At 37.4% G+C, this 17,060-nt stretch overlaps 1 protein-coding gene across 3 annotated transcripts; it reads right to left on the minus strand.

Annotated features, from left to right (window-relative positions):
• Positions 1-1,003: 1,003 nt before the first annotated feature.
• Positions 1,004-16,219, minus strand: COMMD6 (COMM domain containing 6). 3 transcript variants are annotated; one of them, XM_074191814.1, is made up of 3 exons: positions 16,195-16,219; positions 1,929-2,081; positions 1,004-1,157 (listed from the first exon to the last, which is right to left on the minus strand). In XM_074191814.1, the coding sequence occupies exons 2-3, from the start codon at positions 2,058-2,060 to the stop codon at positions 1,107-1,109; spliced, it is 183 nt and encodes a 60-aa protein (XP_074047915.1). In that variant the 5' UTR covers positions 2,061-2,081; positions 16,195-16,219; the 3' UTR covers positions 1,004-1,106. The 3 variants fall into 3 exon arrangements, with proteins under 3 accessions (XP_074047915.1, XP_074047918.1, XP_074047916.1); XM_074191817.1 differs by lacking the exon at positions 16,195-16,219 and adding an exon at positions 16,094-16,194; XM_074191815.1 differs by lacking the exon at positions 16,195-16,219 and adding an exon at positions 4,318-5,026.
• Positions 16,220-17,060: the final 841 nt, after the last annotated feature.

Below are 17,060 nucleotides of genomic sequence, written 5' to 3' on the forward strand. Positions count from 1 at the left end.
GACATAACATTCATTATTCATTGACATAACTATAAAATTTTAGAAGTAGAAGGCAATTTAGAGATTTGGTTCAATCCTCTCATTTTACAAATAAGGAAAGATAACAGAGAGATTAAATGACTTACGCTAAGAAATAACTTAGTGGTAGAATGGAGATCAGAGTCCAAGACTCCTAATTCTCAGTTCACATATCTTCCTGATATATGATTGGATAGTCCAGTGAAAAGATCCTGGATTTAGAGTTAGAAGACCTAGGTTCAAATTTTGGCTCTCTCACTTCCTATCAATATGATTCTGTGCAAATTGCAAATTCCCTGGGCCTCAAATGGGACTTGAACTATTTGACCTCAAAAGTCCCTTACATTTTTTAATCTATAATTTTATCACTAAAGCATAAGGAAAAATAAACATTTTGAACACAAATACCATTGCTGGGTAACACTTCCAAAACAATACCATTTCTTAAGTATGAAATCTTGCACCAAAGCTTCCTGAAAGTTACTATAAATTCATGGCAATTTTTCTGTGTAACTTCCTAATGCCTTCTTTGTTCAAATCACATTAATTACTAAGATAATACATTAAAATCTTTTGCCTGTCTCTAAGGTAAAGAAGAACTTACAACACTTTGCATAGATTGGTCTAGATAAGGGAGTCCATTTTCTCTCTGCTAGTGCCACCATCCAAAAATAGTTCTGTTCAGTTTCTAGCATGCTGAAAGCTTTGTAGATTTAAATTTGGATCAAGCTACTTTTTGAACCTGAACTTTTTAAATAAGTTAATTTTTTTCCCTATCTCTCTTATCCCACCGACTGTTTCACTAATCTAACAAATTATTGCATGTTTTTGAATTATCTTATTTAAACTTTTTTGTTTTGTCAAGCTTATTTGTAATTGTCATTACATACTTATTTAAATGAGATTTGAGGGCAGCCTAATACATGAATAAATACTAAAATAACTGTATTAACTTTCCCCATGAAAATGACAAAGAAAGCGTGTCTTCATTTAACAAAAAGCATTTAATCATTATGCAATTGTATTTACATCAAACGACATACACTATCTTACAAAGGTTAGAGACTTGGCAGCAAAACAAGTAATTCTTACACAGTTTCAATAACAGCAGCCATTTCTTTGAACTGTTTGAAGAAATGCTGGAAAAAAAGAGAAAATATTCTTATTCAAGTTATTTTGTCAAAATTATCTGAATTTAAATTTACATAATAATTCATCAAATTTAGTTTAATTAACATGTTAAAATCAGAAAATAAAATTTTAACATTTTATCAAATTATGCAAACAGAACTCCCTACTTAAATTTGCTTTTTTGTTATATAAATTTAAATCTACATGGATTGTTAAAAATTAAATCTTAAAAGTAGCGAATAAAAAATAAAGCACACCTCAACAATTAAAGATTGAGGGGAACACTGGTTACAAATTCTTTTTGAAAGTATGTCTCCAAATACAAAGAGATATAAAACTGATACAAAGTTACTCAGATTTTGATGCTTCAAATTGGCACAGGTTCTGTCAGAACAATTTGAATTCTGCTTAGATTTCCTGCAGATAACCCTAGGAGGAAAATCAAGATTTGATACATCTATACCCCAATACAAAAAATGAATATTGGCTGATATATCCATAAAAGACAAAGGGTTTTGAAATTTTGGTCAGATGTTAAAGTTCAATTAAAACTACTTTCATACATCAAAGTAAATATATTTTATCAAATTCCTAGGTTAAAAAAAGTTTCAGAGTCTATATATTATTAAAGATTTCAATTAATACTTTAAAACAACATTTATATAATTTTTAAAAAGAATAAAGCTTCCTTTTCAATTACAAAAAAAACCTAAAGCCTGTTTTTTAAAAACAACAATATCCTAGAAAAAGTTTTAATTCAAATTAATTCAGTGACAAACCTGAAACTGTGGAATTGTCATTTCAAAGGACTTGTTTGAAATCTGGCCTGACTGATCCGCCACTTTTAGTGTAACTGCAACATAAGGAGACTTAAGGGATCTGCAACTGTCTGAGCTCACTGCCATACCCATTTTCCACTGAAGATCTAGAAGCTGTAACAAAAACAAGTATATAGCATCAAGACTGTTTTGAATACACAAAGCTGTTTAATTCTATTTCTCTCACACCAACCTTTGATTTCAATTCAGTATTTATACAGATAATATGGAAAAATTACCCAATGAATAAACTTAACAATATACATTATATATAGACATTTATACTCCAGAATAATTATCTTTTTTTGATCTAGGGAAAAACTTAAATTCAATTCAATTTATAAGCCCCCAATTGTAGAATTGTCATTTCAGTGTTCAAATCAAAGTAAACAGCAGGAGAGAGGTAATAAGAAACAATAAGGAAGAATCATTGACATTTTCAGAGCTAGAAGGAACCTTAGTGTTACCTACCCCAATCCCTTCATTCTATAGTTGACACTGCACTTAACTGAGTTGTCAAAATTACACAGTGCTACAGACAAACACGAAAGCCTTCAGGAATTGAGGTGGGAGCAAGGAGTAACATTGCTGTTTTCCCTAATTGGAGCTTTAATTTTGCTGATGCACTTGAGCCCAAGTACTTCCCTAGGTTCTACCATGGGAAACAGAATAATCTCCTTCTTTACCAACTTTCTATCAATGACAGGTCAGTGTTCCCCTAGTTTACACCAGGTCTTATTTCAATGACAGTATTCAAAGCTCCATTAGGGCTAGGGCTGCTCACCTCTATACATCCACAGCACCTTATAGAATGCCTTGCACAGAGAAAGCAGGTGTTCACCAAATATTTGTTGAATGAACTAGTACCATGAACATGTAGTTCCTGATGACAATGTTGACTCCCAACAGATTGGGGGTTGACTCCTAAACATTCAATTCAATTAACATTTCATCTATTATGTTCATGGTGCAGGAGATTAAAAAAATGGGATGCATGGTCTGAATTCAATAAGCTTATAATTTAATAAAAAAATGGACAGTTAACCACAGTATTATAGCTATTCAACAGGCATAAATATACAGCATTAGAACTGATGGTAGAGGCAGAGTCTTCTGCAAAGAGATGACTGAACCAAGAGGAATGGATAAGATCCTAAAAGGAGAAAGTTTAGAAAAAGGAGAAGCAGGTTTAAGAGAGAATTTTAGGGAATGTTCACTCTATTAAAGAGGTAGGAGAAAGATGAAGAGCTAGGGAAAAAAAAAACAGGGAAGCAACAGTCAGAAAAAATTCTAAGAGTTCAGTGTCATAGAAGACAAAGTCCATGATGATCTTTCACAGTGTCAAGAGCCACAGAGATGGTAGAAGATGAAGACACAGATTGCAGGATCTGATAAGGATGGCAGAAGTTTTTGGTGAGAGCAGGTTGTCTTTATTAGCTTATGTCATAGGGCTCTAGAGATATAAGGGAGCTTTAGAGACACCCTCATTTGACAGATGAAGAAACCGTCCCAGATAGGTGAAGTGATTTTCCCAGTCATTTAGTGAATTCTGTCAACAAAATTACCAATGTTTATTTATCATCTACTACAGAGAAGACAGTAAGTGCTGTGGGAGATAAAAGTTCAAGATGTTTTCATTCCCCATTCCCAAAGGAACTTATAATTTAATTAAGCTTATGATAGTGCATTAAAAAATTCAATGTGAAAAAGTAGTAAAATAGAAATACAGATAATGAATACTATAGAATAATAGATAGAGATCTGGAAGAGTCATTAGAGATCATCTAGTCCAACTCTCTCACTTAACAATGAAAAAACTGAGGCCCTTTGAAATTAAGTGACTTGTCCAAGATCATAAAGGTATATCAGATGTGAGATTATAACCCATCTTCTTGGATTCCATAGACAATGGATATTCCTTTAGACCACATTCTTTGAAGAAAAACTCAGCATAGGGGATGTAATTAATGTGAGAAGAGCAAGAGCTTGAAAAAAACTGAGATAATTCAAATATAGAAAGAAAGTAGAAGGCTATTCCCAGAGTATATGTAGTGATACATTGGGATGTGGATGGGCATAATAAAAGCATGGAATCATCAAAGTTAAATCAGCAGGCCTTAGAATAAACAGACTAAACTTGATTATATGGAAAATCCATTTAAGTATAAAGTGGGGAAAGTTATATTTTGAGCCTATAGTCTGTGGTTAAATTAGGAGGGGCCATAGCAATCCTCAACCTTGGATCAAGACTGCAAAAACAAGTCCATGCATACGTTAAAGTAGAGTTGGGAATTCATAATTGACACAAATTCTTGGAGAAACAGACTGAATTTGACAATTGTCTCCCTACCTCTGTTTCCTTTCGCTTGCAACCTGCTGTGGTCATGACTTCCTGGGTTGCACCTTCACCTCTCCAAATGGCTTGCTACACACTTTCATCATTGACATGTTTCAGTTCTTCCCTAGCTGGGATACAAGTTGGGAACATATTGTGAAGCACCTTAAATGCTATTCTAAGATTCACCAGTTGGCAATAAAGAGGCATTGAAATACACAAAAATGAACTAGGTTTCTGAACCAGAGAATGATATTATGAAAACAGTGATATGAATGGGTGGTTTTAAAGATATCCAAGTTTTGATTCATCATATAAAAATGCTCTAGATCACTAACAGATATGTAAATTAAAGCAACTGTAAAGATCCACAAGATGACAGAAGAAAAAAAAATGAAAATTGGAGGGGTGCATGAAAATACCCTAGTACCCCCATTAGTGTAGCTGTGAATTGATCCAGACAATCCAGTGAGAATTATGTCTAAATGGGCATTCCCTAGGACGCAGCTATACTTACAACCCTGTGAATCAAAGGATTGAGTTGTACAAAATTATTCATAATTCCTTTGTGATAGTTCCAAACTGCAAAGTATACTTCTGTTGGGGAATGGCTAAAAAAATTGTGGTGTTTTAATGTAATAGGATATTATTGTGGCATTAGAAACTACAAAATGTACAACTTCAGAGGAAACTGAGAAGACATTTCTTAAGCAAAGCAGAGCAAAATGAACAATACTACAAAAATTCATAACACTATTGAAAAATAGCTTTGAAATACTTTAGAATCGTCATTAATGTAATGATAAATCACAAGTTCAAAAGAATGAAAATGAAACAAGAAAAGCCTTAGGGAGGTGAGAAACTTAAAATTCAGGATTATGTGTGTGTATAAATATACACATAGTTCCTCACACTAATGTGTGTGTGTGTGTGTTTTAATCATGGTTAATTGGGAATTTGTTTTACCAGACTATATGTATAGTGATAGGTTTGGTTTTCATTTATAAAGAAATGTTTTATTAGAGGGAAGAGTAGCAGTAGAAGAGACAGGTGTATTTTTAAAAGTTATTATTATTTGAAAAAAACAATAAACTATATTTTTTAAAGAAAGTTAACTGCTCCCTAGGTAGGTTTTGAAGACTCCATTGAAGAATCATCCCAGGTCTTTAATAAGTCACATGGGGGGGCGGAGCCAAGATGGCGATAAGAGAGGACCATCTCTTAGTTGCTCTGGAGCAAAACTTATATGCTAAGGACTTTAACTACATTTTCAAGAGACAGAATCCACAGAGGGATGCAGTGAGGCTGTTCCCAAGGTAACCTGGAAAACAGCGGAAAGGCTCAGCTCCACGGGGTTGGAGGGGTGACCCACCAGAGGGGTGCCCCCCCCCCAGAGAGAAGGAACTTCAGCCTCCCTGAGGCAGCCCCAGGGCACTGGGAGCCATGGCTCACAGCAGCGGGGGAGTTTCCTGGCATAACTTTGGGGGGGGGGGAATGGGGGGGAGACCTCTGCTAGAGTGAGCACATGAAGCCCAGCCCTCAAGGCACACAGAGAGCAGTATGGCCAGGACAGCCCAGATCCAGGAACCAGAAGCAGGTGGAGCCAGTAAGCAGGAGCCCCCAGGGCATGAGCAAGCTGAGCATAGGAAGGGGAAGTGAAGAGAGACTGCTGAGCTCTGTCCTCTGTCCCTGGAACAGGACTCTGGGGCTCTAACCACATTCAGATCATGATCGCAAGTCTAGGCCCCCCATAGAACAGCAGGCCCCCCCCCACCTCAGCCCCCTGGCAGAGGGGGGCGATTATGGTCACTCACAGACCAGGAAGGAGGAGCCTCAAACATGGAGATCCTTGTGGGGATATACCACTAATACACAGCTCAGGAAGCACCCCAAAACCAGGCACAGGCTGGGAAAATGAGTAAGCAGAGAAAAAAGAGGAACAAAATTGAGAAATACTTTGCCTGTGATCCCAAGAAGGATCAAAACACTCAATCTGAAGATGAGGAAGTACAAGCTCCTACATCTAAAGACTCCAAGAAAAACAGAAATTGGGCTCAGGCTATGACAGAGCTCAAAAAAGACTTTGAAACTCAAATGACGGAGATAGAGGAAAAATTGGGAAAAGAAATGAAGGAGATGCAGGAAAAACAGAAAATGAAGTCAGCAGCTTAGTCAAGGAGATCCAAAAAAAATGCTTCAGAAAATAGCATACTAAAAACCAGCTTAGGTCAAATGGATAAAACAGTTCAAAAAGTTATTGAGGAGAAGAATGCTCTAAAAAGCAGAATAGGCCAGATAGAAAAGGAGATAAGAAAGGTCTCTGAGGAAAACAAATCTTTCAGATAAAGAATAGAACTAAGGGAGATTGCTGATTTTACGAGAAATCAGGACTCAATACTTCAAAACCAAAAGAATGAAAAATTAGAAGAAAATGTGAAACATCCCATTGAAAAAACAACAGATATGGAAAACAGATTAGGAAAGATAATTTAAAAATTATTGGAATACCTGAAAGTCATGACCAGGAAAAGAGCCTTGACATCATTTTCAAAGAATTATTACAGGAAAATTGCCCTGATATCCTAGAAGTAGAGGGCAAAATAGAAATGGAGAGAATCCACCTATCTCCCCGAGAAAGAAATCCCAAAAAACCAACCCCTAGGAATATTATAGCCAAGTTCCAGAACTCCCAAGTCAAAGAGAAAATATTACAAGCAGCCAGAAGGACACAATTCAAATATCGTGGAGCTGCAATCAGGATCACACAGGACTTAGCAGCAACTACATTAAAAGCTCGTAGGGCTTAGAATATAATATACAAGAAGGCAAAAGAGCTTAGAATGCAACCGAGAATCAACTACCCAGCAAAACTGAATGTCCTCTTCCAGGGAAAAAGATGGACTTTCATTGAACCAGGGGAATTTAAAATGTTCTTGTTGGAATGGCCAGAGCTGAACAGAAGGTTTGAACTTCAAATACAGACTCAGTTGAAGCATACAAAGTGGAGGAGAAGAGGAAAATAAGAAGGACTTAATGATGATGAACTATGTATTCCTGTATAGAAAAATGATACTGATAATACTCATATGAACTTTCTCATTTAATAGAGCAGATAGAAGGAGCTTTTATAGTTGAAACACAGGAGAGAGCTGAATTTGAAGATATATGGTGGTGTAAAAATGGAGTCAATAGATAAAAGGGAAATGTAATGGGAGAAAGAAAAAGGAGAGGAGTAATAGGTTAAGATATTTCATATAATAAGATTTTTCTTTATTACAATGAGTTATTGCAACGATATGGAAGGGGGAAGGCAAGAGGGAATGAGGTAATCTTTGCTCTCATCAGAGGTGGCTAGGAGAGGAAACAGCATATATACTCAATGGGGTATAGGCATCTGGATTAAAAAAGGAGGGAGGGGACAGGGGGAAGGGGGGAATGTGAGTGATGGAGGAGAGGATGGACCATGGGGGGAGAGTGGTCAGATATAACACATTTTCTTTTTTACTTCTTGCAAGGGGCTGGGATTGGATGGCCTGTCAGGGACCATGGGCTGGGTGGATGTTGGGTAAGGGGTGGTATGTGGGCTCAGGGCCTCTTGGCCCCAGGGCCAGGGATCTGTCTGCTGTGCCACTCAACCACCCTACAGCAGAGACAGAGCGAAAGGAGAGAGAAAATATAGTTCATGGTAGTAGAGAAGTATGAATGGAGGGAGTTGTGATCAGCAATGGCAACAGTGGAAAAATATGGAAGTAACTTTTGTGATGGACTTATCATAAAGAATGTGATCCACCCACGACAGAGCTCGTGGTGTTGGAATATAGACTGAAGCACATTTTTTATTATTATTATTTTCTGGGGGGTGTTGCAGGGCAAATGGGACTGAGTAGCCTGCCTGGGGCCACACAGCTGGGTGATTGTTGGGTGTCTGGGGCCAGATTTGGGCTCGAGTGCTCCTGGTTCCAGGGCCGGTGCTCCATCCACTGTGCCACCTGGCCATACCTACAATTACTATTATTTTTAATTTAAATTTTTTCTCTCCCCTTTACTTTATCGCTTAAGCGGGTCTCTATTTTCTTGGGGGGAGAGGGTATTATGTTTACTCTTAAAAAGAATATTTTAGTAATATATAAAAAAATTTGTACAAAATAAGAATATAAAAAAGAAGTCACATGGGCTACTCTCTTGTAGATCTTATCATTTTAAATTACATTTCTGCTACTAAGCACTATGACATCCCATTTACAATCAAAGATAATTTAGCCAATAGGAAAAACAGATGCCTAATCTCCCCAACAAATTCTTCATCTGGCAGAGGAAAGAAAGAGAGCTTTACTGAGTGAGTCAACTAACACTAGCAGCTGCACATTTCCAGAAATACTAGCTCACTGAAGGAGCTAAATTATATTTGAAATCATTCCTAATGCAGTTTTTCTGTAAGATGTGTTGAAAACAAATCTTATAGTATTTTAAACAAATGATATCATACACTAATGTAATCAAATATTACTGTACTATAAAAAATTCATGAACATGTCTTTATTCTCATGAGAAACCTTAGATTCTGCCCCTAGAAAGACTCTGGACATTGACAGGTGGGCTTTCACCTTATCTTCCCAAGATCTCAAGGTTGCTCTCAATGACCTCCTCCCTTCCATTCCCTTCTTCCAGAATCCATATATGCATAAAAGTCTTTCCCCATTACAAGGTGTCTTGAGGGCAGAGTCTGTAATTTTTCACTTATGTTCATATTCCTAGTACTGAGCACAGTTCTTAATATAAGCTCAAGTTTAAATACTTAATATAAACTCTCAATATATCAATCAATTCTGTATTCAGAAAATAGAGAGAAATGAGGTACGACACATGAACTGATGCAAAGAACCCGGAAACAATAACCAGGAAGAATATTGAGAGAAAGAATATTAAGTACTTGGGCAGTTCAGGAAGGAAATTACTTCTAAAATACAGCTCTGTATACAAGACAACATATTCCTAGTGAAAGAGAAACTTTACTGGGCTCTTCATGTCCATTTTTCCCCCCCTCTCTAATAAACTCTGAGAAACTGGAAAAGATCACGAAAAACAAAATACTCTTCATAATTGTAGAATCATGTTTTTCTGTGAAACCCAAAGAATCCAGCCATTGGGATAAAAACTCCCTCTTTGATAAAAATTGCTGGGATAATTGGAAGTTAGTATGGAAGAAACCTAGATTAGACCAACACCTCACACCCTTTACCAAGATAAGATCCAAATGGTTACAGGACATAGACATAAAAAACAATACTATAAGCAAATTAGAAGATCAAGGACTAGTCTACCTGTCAGATCTATGGAAAGGGGAGCAGTTTATCACTAAGGAAGAGTTGGAGAACATCACCAAAAACCGATTAGATGATTTCGATTACATTAAAAACTTTTGCACTGATAAAACTACTGTAACCAAGATCAAAAGAAATGTAGTAAATTGGGAAACAATCTTTACAACTAATGATTCTGACAAAGGACTCATTTCTAACATATACAGAGAACTGAGTCATATTTTTAAAACAAAAAGCCATTCCCCAATTGACAAATGGTCAAAGGATATGCAAAGGCAATTTACAGATGAGGAGATGAAAGCAATTCATAGCCATATGAAAAAATGCTCTAAATCATTAATTATTAGAGAAATGCAAATTAAAGCTTCTCTGAGGTACCACCTCACACTTCTCAGATTGGCCAATATGACCAGAAAGGATAATGATCACTGTTGGAAGGGTTGTGGGAAATGTGGGACACTATTACACTGTTGGTGGAGCTGTGAACTCATCCAACCTTCTTGGAGAGAAATTTGGAACTATGCCCAAAGGGCAACAAAAATATGCATACCCTTTGACCCAGCAATACCACTACTGGGTCTATATCTTGAAGAGATGAAGAAAAAGGGTAAAAACATTACTTGTACAAAAATATTTATGGCAGACCTGTTTGTGGTGGCAAAGATTTGGAAATCCAGTAAATGTCCTTCAATTGGGGAATGGCTTAGCAAACTGTGGTATATGTATGTCATGGAACACTATTGTTCTATTAGAAACCAGGAGGGATGGGAATTCAGGGAAGCCTGAAGGGATCTGCTTGAACTGATGCTGAGTGAGAAGAGCAGAACCAGAAAAACACTGTACACCCTAACAGCAACATGGGAGTGATGTTCAACCTTGAAGGGCCTTGCTCATTCCAACAGTGCAACAATTGGGAGCAATTTTAGGCTGTCTGCAAAGGAGTGTGCCATCTGTATCCAGTTAAGGAGCTGTGGAGTTTGAACAAAGTGCAAGGACTATTCCCTTTAATTTAGAAAAAAACAGATATCTTATTGTCTGATCTTGTTACCTCTTAGACTTCTTGTCTCTTCTCTAAGGATATGATTTCTCTCTCATCACACCCAATTTGTATCAAGGTACAAAACAGAAACAAAGTAAAGACTGACAGATTGCTTTCTGTGTGTGGGGGGGGAAGATGGGGGGAAAATTGTAAAACTCAAATAATATCTTTAATAAAAATTAACAAAAAAAAAAAAGAATCATGTTTTTCATGTTTTTCCCTTGCTGGAAAAGCAGACTAGAGAAGCCTACAAGTATTTTAACTGAGAAATCCATTCTAATCCTAGAAAAAAGGATTTTTTTTTTTTAAAAGTCAGATACAAGTTGCAGTTTTTGACTTAGGTTTCCCTAAAATTGGTTCCTGTGTAACTTGTGTGATTCTTTTTTAAATAATAAGATGGACAGGTAGTAGGAAAATAGTAACAGCACTATACCAGGAATGAGAAAATCTAGGTTCTAGTTCTGATTTCACGAAGCACTGCTGGGGCACAGAAAAATCTGCCACCGATACCTGGCTCAATGCCCTCCCAGGCTCAGTGGCTTAGGTAGAGGTAGGAGGAATTTGAGGGTACAAGGATGATGCGCAAACAGCTGGAAGACATCCCTCAGGATGTTCTTTGTCAAGAAGCAGAATACTTCAATGCTGCTGTCCAAAATATGAAGCTTCAGAAACAATCTGTCTATCACATGTAACCTCAGTTCCAGGGGGTGTTTTGAAGAATTAAAAATCATATTCTTGAGTCAAAAACAGCAAAAAGAACAAATTCCTTTTAGTACTCAAGTTGGAACTCTGGGGGTTATTAATTGTACACAAAGATGAAAGATCCATTTATTTAACAACCTTGTTCCATGACATAATCTCTAAAAATTTTACAAAATTAAAACCATAAACTGTGCAATATAAAAACTTCAAAATCACAAATGGGAAGGGGAAGGGAATAAGCACCTATAATATGCAGGTACTGTGCTAGGCACTTTACAAATATTTGATAAATACAACCAAACCAAAGATTATTAAGTCATATAAGGAGGGTAAGTTCAGATAGCAACACTTTATAACTTGTGGAAATGGTTAGTGGCATTCTCAGAAAGTGACTATGATTCATGTAATCATGACCTATCAAATTAGCCTAAACTACCACTTCTGTAATGATTACAAAGAATTTTAAACCAGAACTTCATAATTGGAACCATAGTAAAAGAATATTAGACAAAATGCAAAAAGACATAGAATCCACTGGAGGTATTATGATAGAAAGACACTGAATTTAGAGTTAGATGACTTGGGTGTGATTAAATACTAGGTATGCAACCATAAGCAACTGAGTCAGTTTTCACATCTTGAAAACAGGAATAATATTTATACTACACTTAACTCATGGGAGAATTGGGAGCAACGCACTTTGTAAACTTCAGAGCACCATCGAAGGGGGAATTACTATAATGAGGACTCAGTCACCTTCTCTACAGTCAATATTTAGTTATGGAAACTTGTTTGAGAAAGGAGATAGAGTGAAGCCATTCTAAGAACTAAGGAAGTTGCATAGTATAGTGGGAACCGGATCTGCACTGAGACACTGAAAATCCAGGTCCTCATCATAACTTTGCAACTAATGAAGTAGAGGTGACCATCAGAGGGCATTCAGTAAATTAGCCCAGGATCCATGGAACTTTTGGCAAGCATGCTACAAATTACTAGAAATTCTAGAAATTGACACCTTTAAGACTAATACAGCCTCTTTCTAATGTCCTATTCAGGTGCCTGACTATAACAAGGAAGTGACTTTGGATTTTCTAAAGCTGTCAGTGAAGGACAGGTTCTGGGAGGTCTCACCAACCTAGAAAGATTGAGTATTGGTGGGTCCAGAGACAGGCCGTATGTATATCTGGCACTTGAGAAACTGTCTAGTTTATTCTGCAGAGACTCATCACCGGCATTGAAGGTAGTTTTTAGTGGGTAAAGCTGGGGAGGCTATGATTTATATCTCAGTAAAAGGATTATCCATAGAGAACTTAGGGATGGAAGGGTTCTCAAAAGTTATTTAACTCATTCCTAAAGAGGAATTTCATCTTGAAGTATTCATTAAGTCTTGACTTGAAAAAAATCTCAAGTGGCCCATTCCACAGAAGAAATTACAAATCCTTGAAACACTTAAGGCACTTATTTTTACAACAGAAGATGATGAAAATTAATTTGTAATGCAAATGCTTATTATCTTACAATCTTGCCAAAATATCAATACTATTTCCACTTTAAAGTTATGAACCTAATCAACAATATTAACAAATATAATTACTTATTATTTTGTTAATTTACTAATTTAGTTAATTTGTTAAATTACTCATTTAAATTGAGATACTGCTGTAATGTCTTTAAAGCAATTTTCTGCAAGTATTATTATGACTACTTTATAAAAGAAACTGAAGCATAGAGAAGACAAAAGTAGGATCACTGGGGGCAGGGATGATTTCATTTTTTACTTTTGTATCCAGTGGTGCAGTGCTTGACATATGGTAGTCAACTGAAAAATAATTGCTGATTGACTGATTGATAACTGCTACTACTAGGATTTAAACTTAAATCTTCTAACTCCAAGAATAGTACTTTTTTTTAACTATCCTACATTATTATTTAAAAACCTTAAATTAAAAATTCCTTAGAGGCTCCTTTACTTCTATAAACTATATTCAGAAAAAATGTGAATAATCAAAACTAGATGCTTAATACTATTTTATAGCAATATGTGCTATCACAATCTGGGTAATAAGATGCTCTACAAAATCACCTAGCTTTTCAACTGTCTCAGAAAACGGTAGCTTAGCATTTGAAATAGTCATTTTAGAAGTAACTTTTCTTCTTCAGAGAGGACCTCAGAACCTAAAAGTCTAATTTCTTCTCATTTTTAATCTAGACAGGGAAAATGCTGTGAATAATGCAACTGACTTAAAAATATGCATATATATATATATATATATATATATATATATATATGCTTAATATTTAAGGCAAATTGAATTCCCTCAGTGTTCATTACCTGAGAAGCAAGTAAGAAGTGTGACTGGAATGCGCTTCTCAAAGAAAGGTTAACATGGAATCATAAAGTAGATTTGAAAAAATAAAGAGCAGACATTAAATGCAAATTTCAGAATACTTCCAAAAGTAGCCAATTCTTGATTATTTACTAGGGCAAAAAGTGTGACAATAGGGTAGAACAAATGGTCAATTTTCTGGAATTTCTTCCTATGCCACAAGAACCCCCCAAAAGATAAAAGGCACCCCTGCAATCATCTTATCCAATCCATCTTATGGCTTCATTTTATAGATGAAAAAAACTAAGGTTCAGAATTGAAGTGGTATATCTGTGGGTCACATTGATAGTAGCAGAGCTGAGAGATTCACACAGTCTAGTTACTTCAATTTCAGTGTTTGTAGATAAACAGGCCTCAATCATGTAAATACTATAAGAACTTTTGGCAAATTCTAATACTTTCATCCTCTTCCTCCCACACCTGCTTTCAAAATGGCAGATTTTTTCTTGTGACAGCCTCTGAGAATTTAGCTAAGTTGGTCCTTCAGAGAACAGAATGATCTGCCTCTAGGCTTATATTGGTTGACTTTACAATTGGCAGGACATGCCAGAATTCATGAAATGATTTTCATGTGTAGCCTTCCAAGACAACATTGAGGTCCTTACTATGTAAGAAAGATACTGAGTTGCATGGAATTCTTAGTCTTACTAGAAAATAAGGGTGTCAGGGGCAGGTAGCTAGGTGGCGTGGTGGATAGGTCCTGGAGTCAGGAGAACCTGAGTTCAAATTTGACCTCAGACACTTCATAATTACCCAGCTGTGTGGCCTTGGGCAAGCCACTTAACCCCATTTGCCTTGCAAAAAACCTAAAAACAAAAAATTAAAAAAAAAACAACAAAAAAAAAGGAAATAAGGACATCAAAGGCATAAGGAAAATGACTGTCTTGCCTCATCTATTCTTGCTCTCATATGAGTAAAAAAAACAAATAACTGAATTGTGTTGATAGGAAGAAAGAAAAACTATCAGCAAATATTAGAAATTCTACTAAATAACAAAGATAAGGAAAAACAAGTTACAAGTTACAGTATTACATACTAGGAAAAGCATGTAATAATTTATTCTTCTAGTGTAAAAGAAGGCAGTTGAACTAGATGATCTTTAAGGTTTCTTCCATTGTATGTCCTGTTAGTCGATGAGGTGTGCACAGAAAATTAAAAGCTACCTAAGATCAAAACTTAAATATACTTAGTAAAGAAAAAAACAAAAAAAAAACATACCTATGTGTGTCATTTCAAAATTTTTTAAAAAATGCCACATATTAAGATTATGATCACAGGGCAAGTATTCCAAAACATATCAGTATAAGGAAATAAAATTTGTATTACCTGAAACATAAATACCTCAATATTACTTCAGATTTTACATTCTGGAATCCAATAGGTTATTTGAGATGGTATTAAAGCAAGCATCACACACATACACAGAATATTGAGGGGGAAGGGGAATTTTAATCACAATGGAATTTTAAATTAATTCTTAAATTGGAGGGGGAGGTTGAGAATGGAGATGACAGCCTACTCAGTAAGGCTGGAACAAATGGAAGAAACGTCAGAGATTGGGGCAGCTAGGTGGTGCAGTGGATAGAGCACCGGCCCTGGAGTCAGGAGTACCTGATTTTAAATCCGGCCTCAGACACTTAATAATTACCTAGCTGCGTGACCCTGGGCAAGCCACCTTTTTTTTTTAAGGTTTTTGCAAGGCAATGGGGTTAAGTGGCTTTCCCTAGGTCACACAACTAGGTAATTATTAAATGTCTGAGGCTGCATTTGAACCCAGGTACTCCTGACTCCAGGTGTTCTATTGGGCAAGTCACTTAACCCCATTGCCTTGCAAAAAAAAAAAAACCTAAACCAAAAAAAACCCTAAAAAAAATATATATATGCGCATATATATATATATACATACATATATATGTATGTATATATATATATATATATCAGAGATGTCTCACTGGCAGTCAATCAACAAGTGCTCTTATATGCCAAGCTCTAGGGATAGATAGAAAGAAAACCAAAGGCCTCTGGCCACAGAGGTAGACAAGCTTGTGCATCAGACACACACAGAGTAGATGGAGGAGGGTTTTGAGAGGAAGGCCCCAGTAGGGAAGGGGGATGCAAGGGGATGAGAGCTCAGGTGAGAAGGTGAGGGGAAGACAAGGCCACGGCAAAGGCACGGAGGCGGGAGGTTAAGGGAGGTCTGGGGCCAGAAAGAGGCTTCCGAGAGGAAGAGCTTGACTCTGATTGGCAGAGGTGCACGAGGGGCGGAGCCAGGAAGGTGAGAAGGCGGGGCTACGCAGGGAAGCCCAGAAAAGGCGGAGCTACGAGGGGGAAGGCCCACTCACCTGGTTAGTGACCTGCAAAGGAGACAAGAAATAGTTTAGAAATAGCCAGTCCGGGTTACAGCGCCACCTCCACCCTCGCCAGGCACCCCATCCCCCGGCACCTCGGATGTGGCCCCCTGCGGCGACTGACGCGACCCTTCCATGACCAGAGTTAGGAGATCTGACAGCCCATAGCCACTTCCGCTTCCGCCCCGGCTCCGGACGAATCCAAATGCGGGGAGGGGGGGATGTGACGTTCCATGTTCGAACATCCTTATTTTTTTTAACTCAGCAAATTCTCAATGTGAGAGAGACACTGAACACATTAAACGTGTGTGAAAGAAAAAGATTTAGGCGTGGTTCTTCCAATGAAATGAGGAAGAGGAGGCGTTTGAATGAGGGGACTCCACCTCATCTTGGCGATCCATCCTTGAACTCTTCCACTCCAGGAAAAGCGTGCTGCTGTTGCGCATGCGCCACCGGGGTGCTTGGCCATTACCAGAGCCGCCTCGGAGGTGGTCGCGCAGGGACGGATTTCCGTGGCGCTGCCCCTCTGTCCCCTCACATCCCAGTCTAGTTCCACGGGCCCCGCACCCTAGTAGCCTCCTTAGAGACCAGCTGCTTAGGGCAGTGGATGGGGAGATCACTTAGACAAAGTCCACTGTTTATGGGCGAGGAAAGACCGGACACGTGAGTCCATTTGCCCAAAAATCAAAATAGGTTTTACTTCAGCAGAATGGAGATTCGAACCCGAAAAGGAGACAAACAGAATAGTTCGGGAGCTCACCTGCTCGATGTTTTCTCTATTATTTAAGATAAAACAATAAGCTGCATCTGTCTAAAGCCATCTGTACTCATTGTATGCAATGGGGCTAAGCTAGAAACATTCCCAGTAAGATCAGGGGTGAGACAGATGTCTGTTATGCTCACAATGATTCAATAGTGTATTAGAAATGTTAGCTTTGGAATGAGAGAAGAAAAAGAAGTG

The sequence above is a fragment of the Macrotis lagotis genome, chromosome 6 (genome assembly GCF_037893015.1).
Source record: "Macrotis lagotis isolate mMagLag1 chromosome 6, bilby.v1.9.chrom.fasta, whole genome shotgun sequence".
NCBI classification, from domain to species: domain Eukaryota; kingdom Metazoa; phylum Chordata; class Mammalia; order Peramelemorphia; family Peramelidae; genus Macrotis; species Macrotis lagotis.